The sequence below is a fragment of the Manduca sexta genome, chromosome 23 (assembly GCF_014839805.1).
Source record: "Manduca sexta isolate Smith_Timp_Sample1 chromosome 23, JHU_Msex_v1.0, whole genome shotgun sequence".
NCBI classification, from domain to species: domain Eukaryota; kingdom Metazoa; phylum Arthropoda; class Insecta; order Lepidoptera; family Sphingidae; genus Manduca; species Manduca sexta.
In genome coordinates, this window is record NC_051137.1 from 5872787 (window position 1) to 5891900 (window position 19114).

Consider the following 19114-nt stretch of genomic DNA (forward strand, 5'->3'; position numbering starts at 1 on the left):
GGTTTTGATAGAAGATGCAGGATTACAAACAAGAATCCTATGGTCCACCCAGTCACGTCGATGCGACATTTTGAAGAGCTAAGTAATTATTTGCTCTCACGATGCTTAATGAAATGCACGAAAATTAACTTGGAACTGTAGCATACATTGATACCGGGGCACGGCTTGCCAGTATACCCAAATAAAATTATTGCAGATAGGTAATGAGATTAAAAAAATGCGTACTTACTTTTATCTACTGTCTGGCCAAACGCCTTTTAAAATGCCCTTTCGTTGGTCTATGACGTTAAGATATTGGGCGGGTATTGACCATACATAAAGTAAGGGGTGATGCAACGAAAAAGAGATGAGAAATATGAAACAAAGGTAGAAAGAGTATTTGTACGTGTAATTTTGTTTCATGACGCATGCGCATTACATACGGTGAATTATTCAAATTAACAGTTCAATATCAATAAAAGTTTTTATGTTCCTACCTGGACGACTAAGCATGCTCACAATAAAATGAGACAGAAAGTGCGAAGTTATTCCCCGTTGCTATATACTGGAATATTGCAATTTTACAGAAGCCAGCAAACGAGTCCGTGGTCATACTAGCAATTCTAGAAGAATAGTGGATGCACGACCATTCTAAAAAGAAAAATATTACATAAGAGGTGAAGGAAGGGGTTATTTTAGCATTCTAAAATTTAAATTTTTATAGATAGTATTATACGTAGCTTCATAGCACTTTTAGGAATTGTTATTTCACGTTGGTTTTCTGAAACAGAGGTTTTACGCCGGTCGTGGCAGACATTTATAGCTCTACGACATTATAACGATGATTTTCTTTTTGTCTTGTTTATGCTATTGTATTATTTTATTTTCATAGGACGTGTGTCGGTTGAAAGCATAAAGGTAAGTTTACTAGGTGAGCAATATATCTAAGTACGCTACAATCTGATTTAGATACTTACTTCAATAAGTTTGATAAGATTAGATGTTGGACAGAGGCAGATTTAGTATTGTATATTAATAACGGTACGATCATAATTGATTTCTTAAGATCGAGTAAGTACCTATATCTATGGTCGATGCGAATTCTACCAGATTTGCCACTAACATTTCTAAATTAAAAAAAACTTATCTTACTTTTTATTTTATGTTACTAATATTATAAACGCGAATGTATGTGAAAATGTTTTGATACTTGTTACAAATAAACTCAGAAACAACTGAACAGATTTCGATGAAATTTGTCCCACGGTTAGATCATGTCCTGTGTTAACATATATTTTTAATTCCGGTAATTTGCTCCCATGGATAATAATGGAAATTTTAAATCTGATTTTTTAAATAGAGGGCACTAGCGTCGTACAGTGTTTTAGGATTTTTTGTAGTGGAAAACACTGCGGGCGAAGCTGCGCACAAACCTTAGTGTTATTATAATGCCAGTCTAATAAAATTATTCGAAGTTGATTACATAACAAATAAATTATTTTAAATAAGTCTGAATGCGTTTAAATAACATTAACCTACATTAAATCGTGGTGATAAAGGGGACTGCTTGCTTATCAATCAATTTATTGTTTTACTGGGCCAAAAGGTACACACATAACCCATTTATGTAACTAAAGTAATAACATGTACAAAAGAAGAGACAATCCTAAAGTAGTCATATTTAAAAAATCTAAACTACAAGATTGATTATTTTAGTTTTATGCATTATAAAAACCTATAATTTGATTTTAAAAGGCGTTTATCTAAAGCATCCATTGTGTTGCAATATGTAACTGTCAATTTTAATGAAACCCAATATTAATATTATGTAACAAGCATAAATACCAACACGAGTATTTATATAGAAATAATATGAGTAAACATACGTAGGTACCTACATCAAATAATTTACGTTGAATCACTTTTTCTTTAAGTGGGGAAATTAATACTACAGTAGCTACACAAAATCTAATCCGGAACAGTTAAACATGTTATGGAATAAACATTTCAAAGATAAGAAGAAATAATTTTATCTGGGGATCGACACGAGGCCTTATCTACTTTTCTTTTGAACTCACTAGAATCTAGATCAATAAGATCATAAATATATTTATTATGGTTACAAATACAGATTACTCAGGGAACGCAATATTTTTCAGTAAGATTATATTATAGTAAAAAAGTGTTTTACTGCTCAGCATGAGTCCGGAATTTGAAATTTGTACCCGATATGGCGATAGGCTCGCCCCCTACCACATCATGGGACGGACACCTTGCCAAATGTGGGTGCCCTGGTTGCGCGTCTGTCCACCCCTTCGGGGATAAATGCGTGAGATGTGTGTGTGTGTTATAGTATATATATATAACCGGTATATATATAATATCATAAAATAAAATAAAATAATATATGGTCACTAGTCGAATAAAGTTGCATTTATGATTATATTCTGTGAGTGTTACTAGAAAACTGAAAACTTGTCTTAAACAACTCCCGATAATATTGGTAATAGCTGCATAAATTAACGGAATAGAGCTGCTGATGAATTCACCGCTCGCGACGTTTTGTAATGAATAATTTTAACAGATAACTAAATATTTTAATATAAATTTTTTTTTCTAAATCATTTGCGGTTTGTTGTATATTATTAGCTATGGATGTAATGATTATTGTATCTTTATAGTCACTAATCTTAGTTTCCTTTGACTCTTGTCCGAGAAAACTTAATTTATTTAATTCAGATATTCTCCTGTCGAGAAATCGTGGTAAAATAGGGGCGGTTAAGATAAAACCATAAAAATAAAAATAAACATTGTTGTGAATGCGTCCTGGTAAGTATATAAATTACATAATATCGATGAGTAATTGATAAATTGACGTTAAGATTATTTTAGAGCCAGTGGTACTGGTAAATAGTCCATTCATATTTAATTTTTTATATTTTTTTAACTGTCACCAATTACAATGCCTTCATTAAGAATAATTTCAAAGACTACAATCATTGAAATTATTCTTAATGAAGGCGTTGTATTTATAGATATTTATTTATTGATTTATAATTAATAGCAATCAAAGCATGTTTAATTATAAATCATATAGATAATGCGTTATATACCTAAACGAAGATTTAGTAGACTTTAAGAATATTTAATACATCAAAAACACGACGCATTTTTTCCACGAAAATGTAACATTCATGGAAAAAATATTATCCTTTTGTTGTGCCTCTTCTAAGGATTACTTTATTATGTCTAGAAATTAATATAAAAATAACCTTTATTGGTAATGGTTTGAAAAATAATATTCTGAAAAATATTTTCAAAATATTTGATGTTTTTCGCGAGTTCTACGAATACTAAAAGAACAGGAAAATAAAATCCCGGTAGCTTATATATTTTAATACAAGATGTATAGAAGGCAGTATCATTAATAATCAAGTAACAATTATAGATATAGAATATGTTTTATTAAAAGGAAGAATTACCATTTAATATATCGTTTCAGGCACGGATCCTGTATCCATTTTAATAAATATTTCAGCTTTACGTAGTAATATGCTAATAAACGTGGAATGTACTTTCATAAGCAATCGTATATTATCAAACATTTGCTTCAGAATTATGTTGATGACATGAAACTCATTCGCCGATATTGAATTATGTGAACAGTTCGTATGCACCGGCGTTGTTTATGAATGCTTTATCAAACAAGAGTTTTACGTTTTATAGGTAAAATGTTTATTAATAGATGCGTAAGTAAACGTGTTGAAAGCATTAAATTGCATAGAGACCTGTGTCGACGTAGCAGGCCGCGCCTCGCCGGGGAGCCGCTGGGACCGGCGCCGTCGTTGTCTAGTTTCTCTGGAGATCGGAATAGCTTCCGGAACGCGGCTGCCACTTTTTCCTTTGATCGCGACGTCATTTTTCACAAATGAGTACTTTCTATAGTTGCACTTTTCACAGCTCACAATTATCAATCAGAAGTAAACTTTCACAGAATGTTTATGTCACGTTTGTTTGTTTACACTGCGGCGCGTTTGCACGTCATGCCGAAGTTCTATTATCAAATCTATTATTGTTGAAATTCGAACGTCATGTGCGTGTGCGTGTGCGTGCAACGTTCACTGATAGCGGTGTCGTTGAAGAGGTTGCATCACTAGAGCGTCTCGCACGGCGCGCCAATGCGCGGCTGCTGCAGCACACGTGCGACTACGGAGTGAGAGCGGCGATGAAATCGAAACTTGGCACAGTGGAGGAGGTCGGTTATCGCACCTCGCCGGACGCGTAGTGGAGCGGCCACAAGTGTGTCACAGTGCGTCGGCGCATGACACGCAGCCCCGGCCGCACTGAGCGCGCTACGCAGCGTCCACACGGAACCGATGCCGGCAGTGTAGCGACTAGCGAATGACGCGCCTGCTGTGTGAACGCACTTGGACTTTGTGTAAGCAGGAACCGTGCTGAGAGTTCGCTATTCTTTATCTTCTCAGATCGCTGGAACAATAACAACAATGTCATTGATATTTATATTTCATATTTTTCCCAAGACACAAAAGAGATAAATATGTTAATATGATCTCGGCTGAAGGAGGATGGTCTTATATGTATATGAAAATACTAATATCAAAATCTGAATCTGCATAAATATCGGTATGTATGTAATAGTCGAAATCCATCCGTCACAAACAGCGACCATATTATATCCACTCGCTGATCACAAAGGACGGAATTACATAGCTATATGAATAAGCCACTTGTTTACCCGATGAATCATGGTAACTACACAGTAAACACTACCCAAATGCTATTAATACACATAAGGTCATTAAGCTCCTATCGGCTAATGCCAGAATTTGGGGACTTTATGTAATGAGATGTGTTTTAATGGATCATAAAAAAGTCGATACACTAAATTGATTATTTTTTTAGCTATTTAATATTTTATGTTATATTTGGGTATATTAAAGTATTTGGAGGAAATTTAGCTCACATTCGAGCCAAATCTTGGATAAATATAATATAACATTAAATCCTAAAATCTTTGCATTGGAACTTTTATTCAGGGTAGAAAGTTTCACTCGGACGGAGCCGGGAACAAAAGTAGTATAAGGTTCGCTTTGTAGTTAAAATAGAATATTCAACACGACTTACAAAGAACGCAACATGTAATATAATATTATCTTCTTCTTGTAATGAGTCATGCAAAAATATCTATATTCTTTGTTAACTTAGTTTTCCTTAGGGATAATATTGTGGACTATGGTACAAATAAAAATCGATTTTACGGAAATATTTTTCTGTTGTAACATTTGTATCTTAGTTTGTTTTGTTGAACAGATATGGAAGTTTGCCTATATTAAGTACTTATTTAATTACTCTGTTTTAAGTTCGAACTTATGACGATACGAAGCCTTTGTTAATTCATTCACCTAAGACCATTTGAAATTTATCAGTTTAAGACTCCATTAACTAATTATTCGGTTTACGAATGTGTATGAGAAGTCGGCATATTGGTGTACTCGGCTATAGCGTTTTCCAATACTATTACCTAATGTAGGTATAATCAAGGGCGGATCCAGCTTTGCCCCCAGGGAAAAGGGGAGAAGTCACATAGTCTTGGTCAAGTCACAAGAAGGTATAATTTAATTTAATTTTGATAATAATAGATACATGTAAAAAGTATAAAAACAAATTATTGTATTAAATTAATTAATTTTGAAAGTAATTAAATAGATCTATATTTAGACAAAAATATATAAAAACATTATATTTAACAATTTTAATGATAGGTCCACCTAGGTTCTGGGCCCAGCCATTACCACCATGTCCCACTTTGGATCCGCCCTTGGGGTATAATATTATTAATACACAACATGTCTTGAAATGTAATTGTTAGAAACAACATGAACCCCACATCCTTTCTGGAGAACAACATTCGATTCAACGATAATAATAATTCTTCTCTCTGCAAGAAAACGAGCGACGTAAATAAAGGGTCCTTCGAAAGAACCGCTTTGTGCCAGATCGAAGTCCTACAATATGTCCAAGTTAACTGCTAAGATCTCTCTTTTGCTCTGCGATGTTTCGGTGATCAATGACTTAGATTACATTATCTACAGATTTCTCCGGACCGAAGCAATACTTGCAGTTACGATTCAGCAAATTAATTACTATTAATATACTTAAATAAGATTGAAATTTTATCTAATATATGATAGGTGGTATAAAAAATTATAAGAGCTTATTCGGACGGCATTGTTAGACCTGCATACATCGCGCCTCTAATGCAACTAAAATGCGTAGTAAAATCGATAATCGATCGTTGGGAACTATTTTCTTTACATAGAAATGGACACTCTGTGAAAACGCAACAAGAACGCGCCTTGTCGACGCATATAAAGTACACCATCTACAGAAGTCCTTAGTGTTCGTAATAAATTAAAATTAATTAGTTTAGAGTAAGCTATAATGATAACAATAATTATTATATTATGATGTACGGAGTTGTTACATATTACTTAATAAAATAAACGAGCGTTGTCCTTGAGCTTGCTCTTAGTTGTGAAAAACTACGTTCAATAGAAAAAAAGTTTGTTGGCAAGTTGCCTAATAAAATTAAGCAGCTTCTTTGCAATAAATACTTACTTCCGACGAATTGTGGATTTCACTTTTTCATGGAACTAGATAACTGTTTGCTATGTACCTACCTTGTTGTGATATTGGTTTGACATTTTTATTTATTTTATTTACCTTTTGGTTAAACATAGTAGTTATGATAAAAATCTAAACTCTAAGTACATGGTTGTATGTATCTAATCAAAATATATGAAAACATTGTAACTGACGGAGAATAAGTCTCAAAAAAATAGTATTGAAGCTCCCACCGTGTAGGTACCCTTGTGCTAATTACTTATTTGACCCATCTTATCGGTCATTATGTATGAATATAACAATTAAGTATGATCCGTTTTTCCTTCAAACTTCATATCTGGCTTAAGAAAGTAACTGAAATTTCCGTAAAAAATAAGCTTATAAAATTTTGTATATTAAGAAGAGAAACAGGTCACTCTACTAACTTTATACATTGTATATTGAGTCCAAGATATCAATAATCTCGTCACCTATCACGGGAAGGAAATAAGGACCATATATATACTAATTGCGCCTCTTTCTCTCTTTTTTAAATAAATATGCCAGCTTATATAACCCTAACGGATAAGTATTTGCATTTATTTTGAGTATGTAAATAACAATCTGGAAATCTTTGGGGGAGGCCTATGTAGAGCAGTGGACATTATGTGGCTGATGATGATGATGATGATGATGAAATAACAATCGTGTTGGTGATTGAACCCGCGTCCTCTCGTTTTACAACCTGCGTATGACCGCTTGCACTGGTGAGAACATTTCTAGAAATATTAATATATAATATTCCATCTAAGAGTTAATAAATGTGATGTAAAACATGTTAATATGTACATACAAATCTGACGGTAATGCATGTTTGAAGTAGGTTCAAACTATGTTCATACTTACAACATACCTAATATGAACATCATTTGAAATTCTGACTATTGCGTTAATGTTACATTCGTAGAAATGATTACATCGTGCGTAGGACATTTAAAATCCCTTTACCCTTAATAAATCCAGTATTAGGGACGCACTATATTAGTAAGATGTAGAGTCCGATAATTCTAAAACAAGTCCACGTTAAGTGTAATTAGATTAAGGAGTGGAGGTATTGGCATATTTATGATCTTCTAAATATGAAAATGACTGAATTTTTTGAATGGTAAGTAAATCTGAACTTTCCAAAAAAGGCTATTTCCAATGTGCGTACAAACCTTATTAAAAAAATATAAATGTATAAGTAGTAGACGATATTCCGAATAGGTTATCTATAAACGTGGGCGCCTGTATTACGAGCCAAGAAAAGTCCATAAATACTTCCAAGGTACTGTTTAACCGTCGCCGAGTTCATGCTATAGGGCAAAGTATTAGATTGCTTATATTTATACTTTTCTTATGAAGATAATTATGTGCTGATAATGCTTATATTTGTGGGCGTTTCTTTAAATGGTATATCAAGATCAGAAGGAAATTTCCTTAGCGAAATTAATAACCTCTTTGTTTCTATCACACCTAGGGAAAATTTAAATATAATAAAATTACCTTGTACCCAATGGGATCTTATCAATAATGTGCCAAAATCAGAGTGATACCAAAACGAAAGAAATTTCTAAATAATCTTTCATAGCGTTTGTTTCTATTTTAATAGGAATATATCTAGTAAACTTCGGATTTTTAGTAACTAACGATCTAAGCCGTGCATTTTCTCTGGATAAGTGTTCAGATTTTTGTACGAAGTAGAAGTTTGAAGATGTAAGTAAATGTATGATTTTGATACTTTACAGTTCAAGTTGTCGAGAATTGGTCACCACCTCCCCGAAAAACATATCGGTATTTTTATCATATTAAGCGACTTACCAAGTGACGATAACCTTGGTTAAGCCTACACCATGAAAATATAGATTTCCGATAGTATGACGTTCCCTTTTTATTTTATTGCCAGGCTAATACTTAAATACAAATTACCTTTTAGGGGAACCTTATGCAAAACTAATTATATCATTTCATATGCATCGTTGTCGCCTACGCATTTAGCTATTAAGCCCTAAATGCTTTCAGTGTAACGTATCTATGTAAATTATTGTATAAATTCGTCCGGAGTGTCGCTATAAATAGACTTCATTACCATGTTATGATTGAGAGTGAAAGTAGTTATCTGGGGTCCGTAGTACAGTCAAGCGACTTATGTTGATGACGTAGGCGTAGAAAGAGCTGATTGGCTAATAGGCTATAATATATTATTACATTCATATACTTACACTATACATTCTCTATACTTCAATCACTGTATGTAATGCTACAAGATGCTAAAGGTCGAGAGGTGAAAATACAAGTTATGGCTGTTTAGTGTTTTCTAAATATGCGACTTTGAAATTATCGAATTTACATTTACAGAATATTTAGATATTTCGAAGCTACTCTCGATAGGTCCCTAACATATTTTACTTTAAAATTATAATTTTATCATTTTTATGAAATTATATTTACATACATAGTATTCGTCATACGGACATCTTGCTTCTTTGTAATTTATGGATAAAATTATATTAGCTCTTAAAGGAAATCGTACAAGTCTTTCTCGTTATAGCTTTATAGGGTGTAAATGCAATAAACTTGCTAAATATAAGTACTGAACGCAACCACATACATTATAATATTAATAAGAGGTTATGAATCAAGATAGTAAGTTTCACGTAATCCTTGTGAGATGATTGCGTGTGCGCCTATCACATATCCTATTTTGAAATTAAAAACCCATACAAATAAATATTTGAGGAGATTTGTTGTCTGACCCAGGAATCGAATTCAGTACCTCTTGCTTCACAGATCAAGTACGCTATTAACAATAAGCCCTATCACGCCCTTAGCAAAGTAGGTATATAATAGACTTATAAATTATTCGATCCTGTTCTGATGAAATTGTATCAACCCCGAAATAGATTATAATATCATAAGTATAGGAACGATCATTGAAAAAACAATAATGTTATTTATAAGCTCTGCTGATCAATAACCTTACATGAACATAATATATTAAGTACAAAATGTGATGGAGATACTTATAAACATGGATTTTATATATAAGTACATATAATAGCGAAACTTGGGAATTTGAAATACCAATGAACGTAAGGCTCCGGAAATAACACGACCGAAAATACGTGGAAAATAAAATTCTCGGTCCAGATGAACCCGTAATTATGGCGCGAATGAATTGTGCGAACTTTCTGCTACGGTAGAGTGGCCGTGCAGTGGGATGGGGTGGAGACTGTGAGGCTGTTATCCCCACCGTATGACGTCACAACTCCACCGACGCGTACATATCCCCCGTATACAAACATATTTCCACTTTCCATAGATAACAACTTGTAATGATTATATCATTGGCGTAATTTAACTTTTTTTCTGGTACATGAAAATGAATGTGAATATTACAATTATGTATTTTTAACAATGGTGATTTCGTAACATGGGAATTCATATTGAAATATAAGTATTCTAGAATTAATACAAAGTCTCATAATGGTCAGTAATGTTCACTACCACTAGATGAGCGACTTTACGATTATTTATGTCTTTTTAATTAGTGACGATTACATATAATGCCTTATCCCTCTCAGTGTAGAGGAGGCCCGTGCCCAGCAGAGTATATACTACTGGGCTAATATTATATTATATCCATATAATAAAAAGGTGTGTCCGAATTAGCGTGATGTCAAAAGCCGATATGACTTGGGAAGTATGGAATGTGAGTTGACATTTGCTGAATCGCCTTTGTTTAAGATCATTCATTACGTGAAGAATTTCACATGATTACAACCGGGTGCATGACATTATGCATTACCTTATTAAACTTCGTCATTTAGTCCTGTAATGTGGTTTTGCCTTTTGTATACAGAGCAAACAAGTTATTGTCAACGTATAGCCGATATAGCGCGATATCTCGTTGCCTTTATCACGTGATTCTGACATTTCAATTATGATGCATTTAATTCAGAATTTATATCAAATAATATATTTTTACTTAAATGGGAGTAGCGGATTAGGGTAAAAAAACTTTGTATCTCAAGATAAGAAAACGATTCTGAAAGTCGCCCCGGGCTATCAAAAGGCTTCAGCTGGCAGAGTTTATACGATAAAGTAACTAAAAGTATTACAGAGGCTGGTGTGTATATCTAAATCGAGTGAGAAAAAGCAGGGCAATTCTCTTATACCAAATAGATAGGGCACAGTTACAATAATTTGTTCTTTATGAATTGTATACTAATATTATAAAGAGGTACTTAAAGTTTGTGAGTTTGTTTGTAGGGGCTAAGCTCTAAAACTACGGAACCGATTGTAAAAATTCTTTCACTAATAAGAAGTTACATAAATCCTGAGTGCTATAGGTTACTTTTATCCTGGAAAAATACCTATATATCCCGAAAAAACTTTTGCACACGGGCGATGCCGCGGCCAAAAGCGTATTAGTAATTAATAAAGCTAAAACAGCATTGAAGGAACTTATTTGAAATTTCATTTTGAAAAGTTGGATAATTATCGAGGCAAAAAAAATTATGTGCCTAAATGTAGGTCATCACCAATCTAAAAGTCATTTATTAATTTCTAGAAGAAATAGTTAAAAAGATTTTCTAATTTATAATTATCAATTATCCATCCGAAAAATTTAAGATATTATTCACTGATAGCAGGATGGAGATAACGCACGATAACGTATTTAGTTCCGAAAACATTTTACAGATATAAGAAAAAGGCGGAAAACATATCGAAATGCGGACGGAACTGATGATGACGTGGTAAAGGGTCATTTAAATCAACGAGTAGGAGGTATAATATGAGCTAAGTGCTGCGGAGGGACGCATGCCGGGGCCGCGTGTCGCCCTCTCAACGTCTGCACTCGTGTGTAGGATGTAAGCAGGGGTAGCATTTACATTTCGTGCATGTGCGGTGTACTCAATTTGTTTTTATTTCATATCACCAGATTAATTTGCGTGTTAATGGTCTCTTAGCATAAGAGTAAATTTAACGACATCAACGATTAAATGCTTCTATGTAGTGCGTAGGGGTTATTTTTATGGTTGAACTTAAGTAATTACTTATGAAGATCTTTCTAGTTTCATTAAATATTAGCCAACGGATGGTAATCAATTTTTATTATTATTTGAAAGTTAAATGTTAATGTAACAGAAGGCTTGGATGGCGCTTATTAATTATAATTAGATACGAGCTTTTGTATATAGCCGAATTGCATATTTTTGTATAAGTTAGTACATTAACAGGTATGTAATTTATTTCTTTGTAATTGAATGACGAGAGTAGGACGTCGGTCAACCGATGGTAAGCATACGAATGACAATTAATAGAATAAAGTATTGCGTGGTCGTTGGCTGCATCATTTCTCTGAGACGTAAAATTTTAAATCTCATAATGCGCAGTAATTATGCTAGGAACAACATTCTTCAAATCGGAACACAACAGTGTATGCACGCTGCTGCTTGGCGGAGATATAGACTTTGCGGTGGTATCTATCCAGACCGTCACTCGCATAAGAGGAACCTTGCATTAGCTCTAAGAATTTCAGTACAAGTAGACCACTTCTAGCTATAGATACCTACTACTGATTTATGCTGAAAATATTTAGAAACATTTGAGAAGTTCAGTTTTTGGCGTTCTTATGTTTTTTGCTTTTATATCTTAATACTAAACACTAACTAAGTATATTAAGGTTACTATATTAAATTTAACGTTCACTTGAAAACGTGTTGATAAAAATGCTTTATAATCGGTAGCTCTACTTTTCAGATACACTCTTTTAAATTAAAATGTGCAAACACAAAGGGATTCGCGCCATTTAACACGACTGGCCTTTGACTCAAACCATTGAGATCGTGCGTACCGTCAGAATGTATTTGCTCAATAGACCGCTTACGGTGGCTGAGGTAGCAAATTCAATAAGACCTTTACGGACTGCCATTAAAAGGGTGTCGCCCTGTTAAATGCTGTGTGTAGTCAGCACTTAGCATACCACGTCGCCTGAAACACGATTTAGATGGCGTACGCATGTCCAGAATGTACTACGTCATTTGGTTGACCAACTGGCATAATCTACAAGAATGGCAAATTAAACATGTATGGTCCCGAGTGGATTGCAGACCCGTTACCATGATATTGGGATAACGAAACAATTCGATCGTTAATTGAACACAATTTTATTGTTGAATTTCGTAGCGTCAGCAAAATTGTCAAAAGTACAACTTATTCTCATTACATTCCATAACATGATGGTTGTAAAAACAATAACCTTCTATAAGTGTATATGAGAATTCTATGAATGAGAAAAGTGGTACCTATTTTACCATGAGGGGCTTAAATCTATTTTACCCGATTTCCGTTGCTCTTGTTATTTATTAATTTGTAATTCTTTCCTAGGTGTGCACATTTTTATCGCACTCTTATGATTTATGGATATTTTTAATCGACATGAATAAGTTTTGCTTATACCTATACCTAATTCCATATATGAACATTAAATAAACATGGATACTTAGACACGGGGTCTTCAATGCTTTCATGTTCTATATTTTGATAATAATTAGGTTCTAGGTAATTGGTGCGCATCATATTTCGTGGAATATGCTGGTATTTTAGGAAGGTTGATTGGGAATTTGATACCTTTATGTGACATCTTAATTATCCTTCAGGATATATAGGTACATACGCAATTTACCACATACACGTTATTTGATGTCTGTACTCTGTACATGAAAGCTGATGTAATCGAGATGGTTCTTAGTTATAACTCAGGAAGAACTAGTCAGGTATTTAAGAATCATCGGTTTTTTCCTACTTTTATAGGTCCGATTGATTTGAATTTTTTATATATTATTAAATCAGTAGTATTTCTGGGACATAGATATCTTAAGCTGAGACTGCAGCATCATGTAGTCTGCGGGATAACCAACTCTTTTGTAACTCATTGCAAATATATGCGTGTTCGGGTCCCTAATAATGGTCTGAATGAGTAGGTCTAAGTAAAAAAGTGATGATCAAGATGAAGAAAGCAGTAATTTAAAATATTGAAATAAGAATTAAATTAAGTAACCCTCGTTAAAAAATTCCTAAAAAGTAAGAAATACAATATGTTTGTTTGTCTTTTTACTATATTAGGAGCAGATCTAGTCATATTTTGATATATTCGAGGTTTATTTATTTATTGCTTTGTTTTAGGAAATAACACAAATGGAACATATTATTTAAGGAAATTACACAAATATGTAAGTGAATCATTGAATAAAAGGTTTTTCAATTAGAACATAGCAATTTTGTATTTTATTAGTAATACACGCTTGAAGCGCGACAATATTTACCAGAAACATTTTTATCATGGTGAAGTTCACGAACGAGCAACGTTTGGAAATTATTAAAACCTAACTTTTGTCTACTGTTCCGCCCGCGTATAAAAGTTTTCCGGGATAAAAGCCCGCTTTGTATTTCCCCGGAATAAAAAGTTGCATACAAACGCTCAGGATTAATGTAGCTTCCTATTAGTGAAGAATTTTCAAAATCGGTTCAGTAGTTCCAGAGATTATTCTGTACAAACCTATAAAAAAACAAACTTTACCTCTTTATAATATTAGTATAGATTATTACGGTAAAACTGAGTTGGTGATCGCAACTTTAAGAGCTCTTACTCAAAATTGAACGAACTTGTCATATGCCATATGTCGTCCCAACAAGATAATGCCACATGCCACACAGCTGGTCACATAATTGTCTTATTAAAGGGAAACTTCGGAAGTCGAATAATTTTAAGAAATGGTCCGTCGACTGGTCGTCTCGCTCATGCGATCTTAACGCCATTGGATTTCTTTTTATGGAATTACACCAAGTTGTTGGTACACGCGCTCAGGGACTATATAGAACGAGAAATTGCCAACATCCCAGCCGATATGTGTGAAATAATGGTGGAACATTGTTCGTGCTCGTGGTGGTCATATGAATGCGATCAAATGCCACAATTAAATGTAACTTGTGGACTACACTTGGAATAAATTTTCACCAAATATATCAATCATTCCATTTTATTAAAATACAAAATGGTTAGATCTTTATTGCAAAACCCGATATTAAGAACGCTCTAAGTAATTTTCAATCAAATTTTATTCAAAGTTAAATTTCGAAAGTTAGCCTTAGTGTTTTCGAAGTAGGCGTGTATGTTTAAGATCTGCTTTGACTAGGTGCGCAAACTATTGAAAAAGGCATATAATTTGAAAGGATTTTAATTTATAAACATAGTTATATTTCATTACTTGATTGTTGATTATTTATATTGGTATGCTTTTGTCTAAGTATGTAGGTAATTTCAATTTAACTAGTTAATAGCAGTATAAAAAGATTAAAATAATTTATGCAATTGTGAGACAAAATTGTTGAAGTTATATTGAAGATCAAGAGTTTCTCAAAGCGTGCATACTGCATTCCAAGAGGCTACATATTAAATTCCGCAGTCGAAACTAGTTTTCCAAGGATAGTTTGTGATTTCTATGTAAAATCAGCGTGAAAATGTATAAAGGTATGTTATACTTATGTAGGTATTTATATTTTATACGTACAATACATCAGCAACAGAATAATTAAAAATTCAAATGGCAATATATTTTTGAAAGTCATTATAACATACATGTGGTACTAGGTACCCTCTCATCTACGCTGAAGTAGTTATTAGAGCGAGGTAATAAAGTAGAGGTGATAAAGTGGGTACTTGTAACAGAAATTTGAAAGCTCATTGTTTGACAAATATCACAATGTTTAAGGTCGATTTGTAGTACATAGGACAAAATCGGCTGATGACCTATATATTCTTTATTACATGACCCATTTTATGTATAGGAAAGAATATTGCTTGATATCTAATACAAAAAACAAACCAAGATGTTTTTAGTATTAAATGAACACTGATAAATGCGTCCATTTTGTGAACTAACCTTAATATTTTGATCTCATGAATTAATCTGCATTTACCATTTCTTTTGTAAAGTAAAATGGGAATGAGCAATGCCCCTTAGATATTTAAATATGTATTAATTACAGGTTCTCGTCACCATTAAAAGCAGGAACTACTTTTTGTCAACATTCTTTAGATGTAAGCACAGTGCCAAGTGGGTCGCCTCTGTAGTGGGCAGACAGGTACATGTGATATTATTAATTTACGCGTAAAACAATCTTGATTTCTTTAAAAACAATTTGAGTAACTACCTAATTAGGTGCAGCTTAAAAGATTCCACAATATTTTTAATTTGTCTTACAAATATGAAAGGGTTATAAAAATAACTACAAGATTTATTATTTTATTGTATGATTGTATGATATGCGTACCGTGAGGTCTGCAGTTTTTTACTCAATTTGGGTAACGAATGTAAGAGGGAGGTTTTGTTTTAATGAAAACACCGTTACACTGTAGCCAGTGTAACTGTTTGACATAATAAGATTTGACATGTCATGTCTCAGGATCAAAGAGAATATAATCACTACGTTTTACTCAGGATGGTGAGCACATTGGAATACCAAACAATACTTTGTAATTCAAGTTGTTGGATAGTGTTTTTCTACTGTTTATGGGGGGTCGTATCGCTTACCATCGGACAAATGGCAAGCTCGTCTCGTTTCGAGAAAAAAACCTAATTTATCCGGATTTGGAATTAATAAGTTTAGCGACTTCTAGGCATGGTCTTATAATATGTGGCTACTAGTTGCGCTACCGGACCACACACCGGCTTTGTTAGATAATAATTTAAGGTTTAGCATTAAAGAAGATAGAGATTAGAATCCACACTGTATAAAAATTATAAAAGTGCAGGGCCTTAGCTATTTCGGCATCCAGACGAAATTTTATTTGGCGCCTCTTTTTTAATTTCCACCTGTATATTTGTAGTGCTCTCCCCAGGAACTGCCGCCCAGGTGAAGACCCATCCACCCTACCCTAAATCCGGTACTTTTAAGTTGATCATTATTGAAGAGAAGATGAAACTTGGTATTGTGTCGATTAGTTAGGTGAACTCTATATATATCAGGTTTATGTGTATAGTGCGTGTGATTATCTGCGTCTATTTGAAGTATTATGACTACTTACTTGTAGAATGCTACAGGCATACTTTAAAACTTTAACCTTTTGAAATGAAACCTGTCCACTTTTAGGTCTATTTTTTTTCTAAATCGAATGTAGTTAATGTGTATTTCTACGATGCTTGCTAAAAAAATTAACAAACCGATGTGTTATTTTCATAAGTTTTATCTAAGTTTTCAAGATAGATTGACGTGATTAGATTTTAGCCATAAAAGTAGCTAAATAAATAAAACCTTTAAGGCGATACCTCAAAACCTTTAAAATTTCGTCATATTAAATTTTATATATTAAATTTTATATTATTCTTTATCTATAATAAAGTTAATCCTGTGTAGTTTATATTAGTAAAGAAAAAACGATTGTTGATAAGGTCACGAAAGTTTTACGTCGATTTAAAATTTTGAATTTGATCAACTACTTTTGTGTCCACGGTACCTTTAATAATAACTGCGTGTGAAATATTGGATACAGGTTTCTTCACAATTTGTATGAATTTTACTAAATTATGTCCTATTTATTATTATTATTTATTAGTGCTATGAATATTAAGATTTGATGATAATTCACTCGTGCAATTCCATCGATAATAGAAGCCAAACTAAGTTACAACTCACGGTAGGAAGCAACACAGTTCTAAAAAGTGTGTATTCCAAAAAAATCGAAACATAAGTTCAATAATATTATTATTGTCATATTAATAAGTACCTATCCATGTTAGCTAACAAAAATAGACACAATCGAAGGTGAAGCAGATAGTTGCGTGTTTAAATACCTAAACTCGTTTCTTCATCGTGCTAGAATAGAAAAAAATTAAAAGTGCTTTGTTTCCAAGTTTTGTTCCATTATATTAATCGACTATCATGCAGTGAAACTCAAATCTACCTGAGACCTCTCCTATATGGCAATTTATAGCTAGTCAATATGAAAATCGTGAGATGCCGCATACCCCAATATAAAGTAATGTCATTTCTGTTTGGCGCAGTGATAAAGGATACGCTTTATTTGGAAATTCGATAGTATGTGACGCAAAGCAGATATCCGTAACTGCATTTACGTATTTCAAAACAAAATAAGGCTTTTGAGGGATATGAAATAGATACCTATATAGTTATTATTAATAATAAAATAAACAATAAACAAACATATTAATTAACTTTGCATGACTGTATATACTTATACCTATAATATGAAAAACATTGTGCATAATATTATTATTTTGTAAGTATATATAAGTTTTACATTACGAACAGAATAATGATTGAAGCTGAAACAAAACAACATTAGTATGTATACCTAATATTGACAGCGAAAATAAGGATAATGACAATACTGATTGATGGGTTAAATACAAGATGATCTAAGGTGAAGGTCTTACAAGGAGGACGGATGTAGGGTCTTAATATACCGCGGCCTTCGTAGAGATCACAGACATGGGCCAATAAATAAGTCATCCTGTTATAATATTTTGCTTTGACCTGACAAGCCAATTGATGTCCTAATACTTGGCAACACGAAAGGGCCTTTTCAAAATAAATATAATAGAGTGTGAAAATATATTCATTCGTTTTTCTGACATTCAGTAGATACTGTCGAAATATTTACAAACATTTCAAATGATAAAAAATAAGCATGCATTTGATCCCACGTATTACTTTAGTTTTGTATAGCAGTGACTCCGTTACTATGACCGATTTAAAATTGAGGGTAATACATAAATGTCCATCTTATAACTAATAATATTTATTAATGATAGGTCAAATTCAAATAGAATAAGTTAAATATAAGCTACAAATTATTGATAAACTATTAAACAAGGAACATGTTATCCGGCGCCCGCTATCACTGTTTGGACACATCTACTTAATATTGACTATACAGATTACTCTACATTTCTATATTCATTGTATATTGTAGATAAGTAGGGTTTAGAACCTACTAATGTAGGTTAATATATTAATAACCTATTAATATAGGATTAGTTATTAATTTACAAAATACATACCGATGTCAATTTCCTCTGTACTTGTATAATATTTTGATTTGTGTTTTGGAATGAAAAATTTGTATTCATGTTCGCGTTGTAGAGCTTATATTATGGCAGAGCTTTAGACGTGTCCATATTGTGTGTGTACTTGTGAATGCAATCAATATGAGATGGACATAAAAGAGTTTGTCGCAGTTGTGAATCGGTAAGCGGTCCACTCACCTCGCTGCAAGCGGTGAGGCTGCGAGGTTGGCAGCGACACGGCCTCGCGCCGCCCGACAGGCTCGCACACTGGCGCGGCGGGCGGCGGCGGCGGGCGCGGCGGGCGGCGGGGGGGTGCGAGCCGGGCCGCGCGCTGGCTCCGGAGCCGGCGACAGCGCGCACTCTTGCCTCCCGCGCCC

General features: G+C 33.5%; 1 protein-coding gene across 2 annotated transcripts in view; it reads right to left on the bottom strand.

The window, feature by feature from the left end:
• The window catches only part of LOC115450530 (ubiquitin-conjugating enzyme E2Q-like protein CG4502), a 28686-nt gene extending 9652 nt beyond the window's left edge, over window positions 1-19034 (bottom strand). Inside the window, exons 1-2 of one of the 2 annotated variants that reach the window (XM_030178581.2) lie at window positions 18936-19034; window positions 3768-4467 (exon numbers count right to left, since the gene is read on the bottom strand). In XM_030178581.2, coding sequence (XP_030034441.1) covers window positions 3768-3898 — 131 coding nt within the window. In that variant the 5' untranslated portion in view covers window positions 3899-4467; window positions 18936-19034. The other variant, XM_030178582.2, reaches the window with a different exon arrangement.
• Between the last annotated feature and the right edge of the window lie 80 nt (window positions 19035-19114).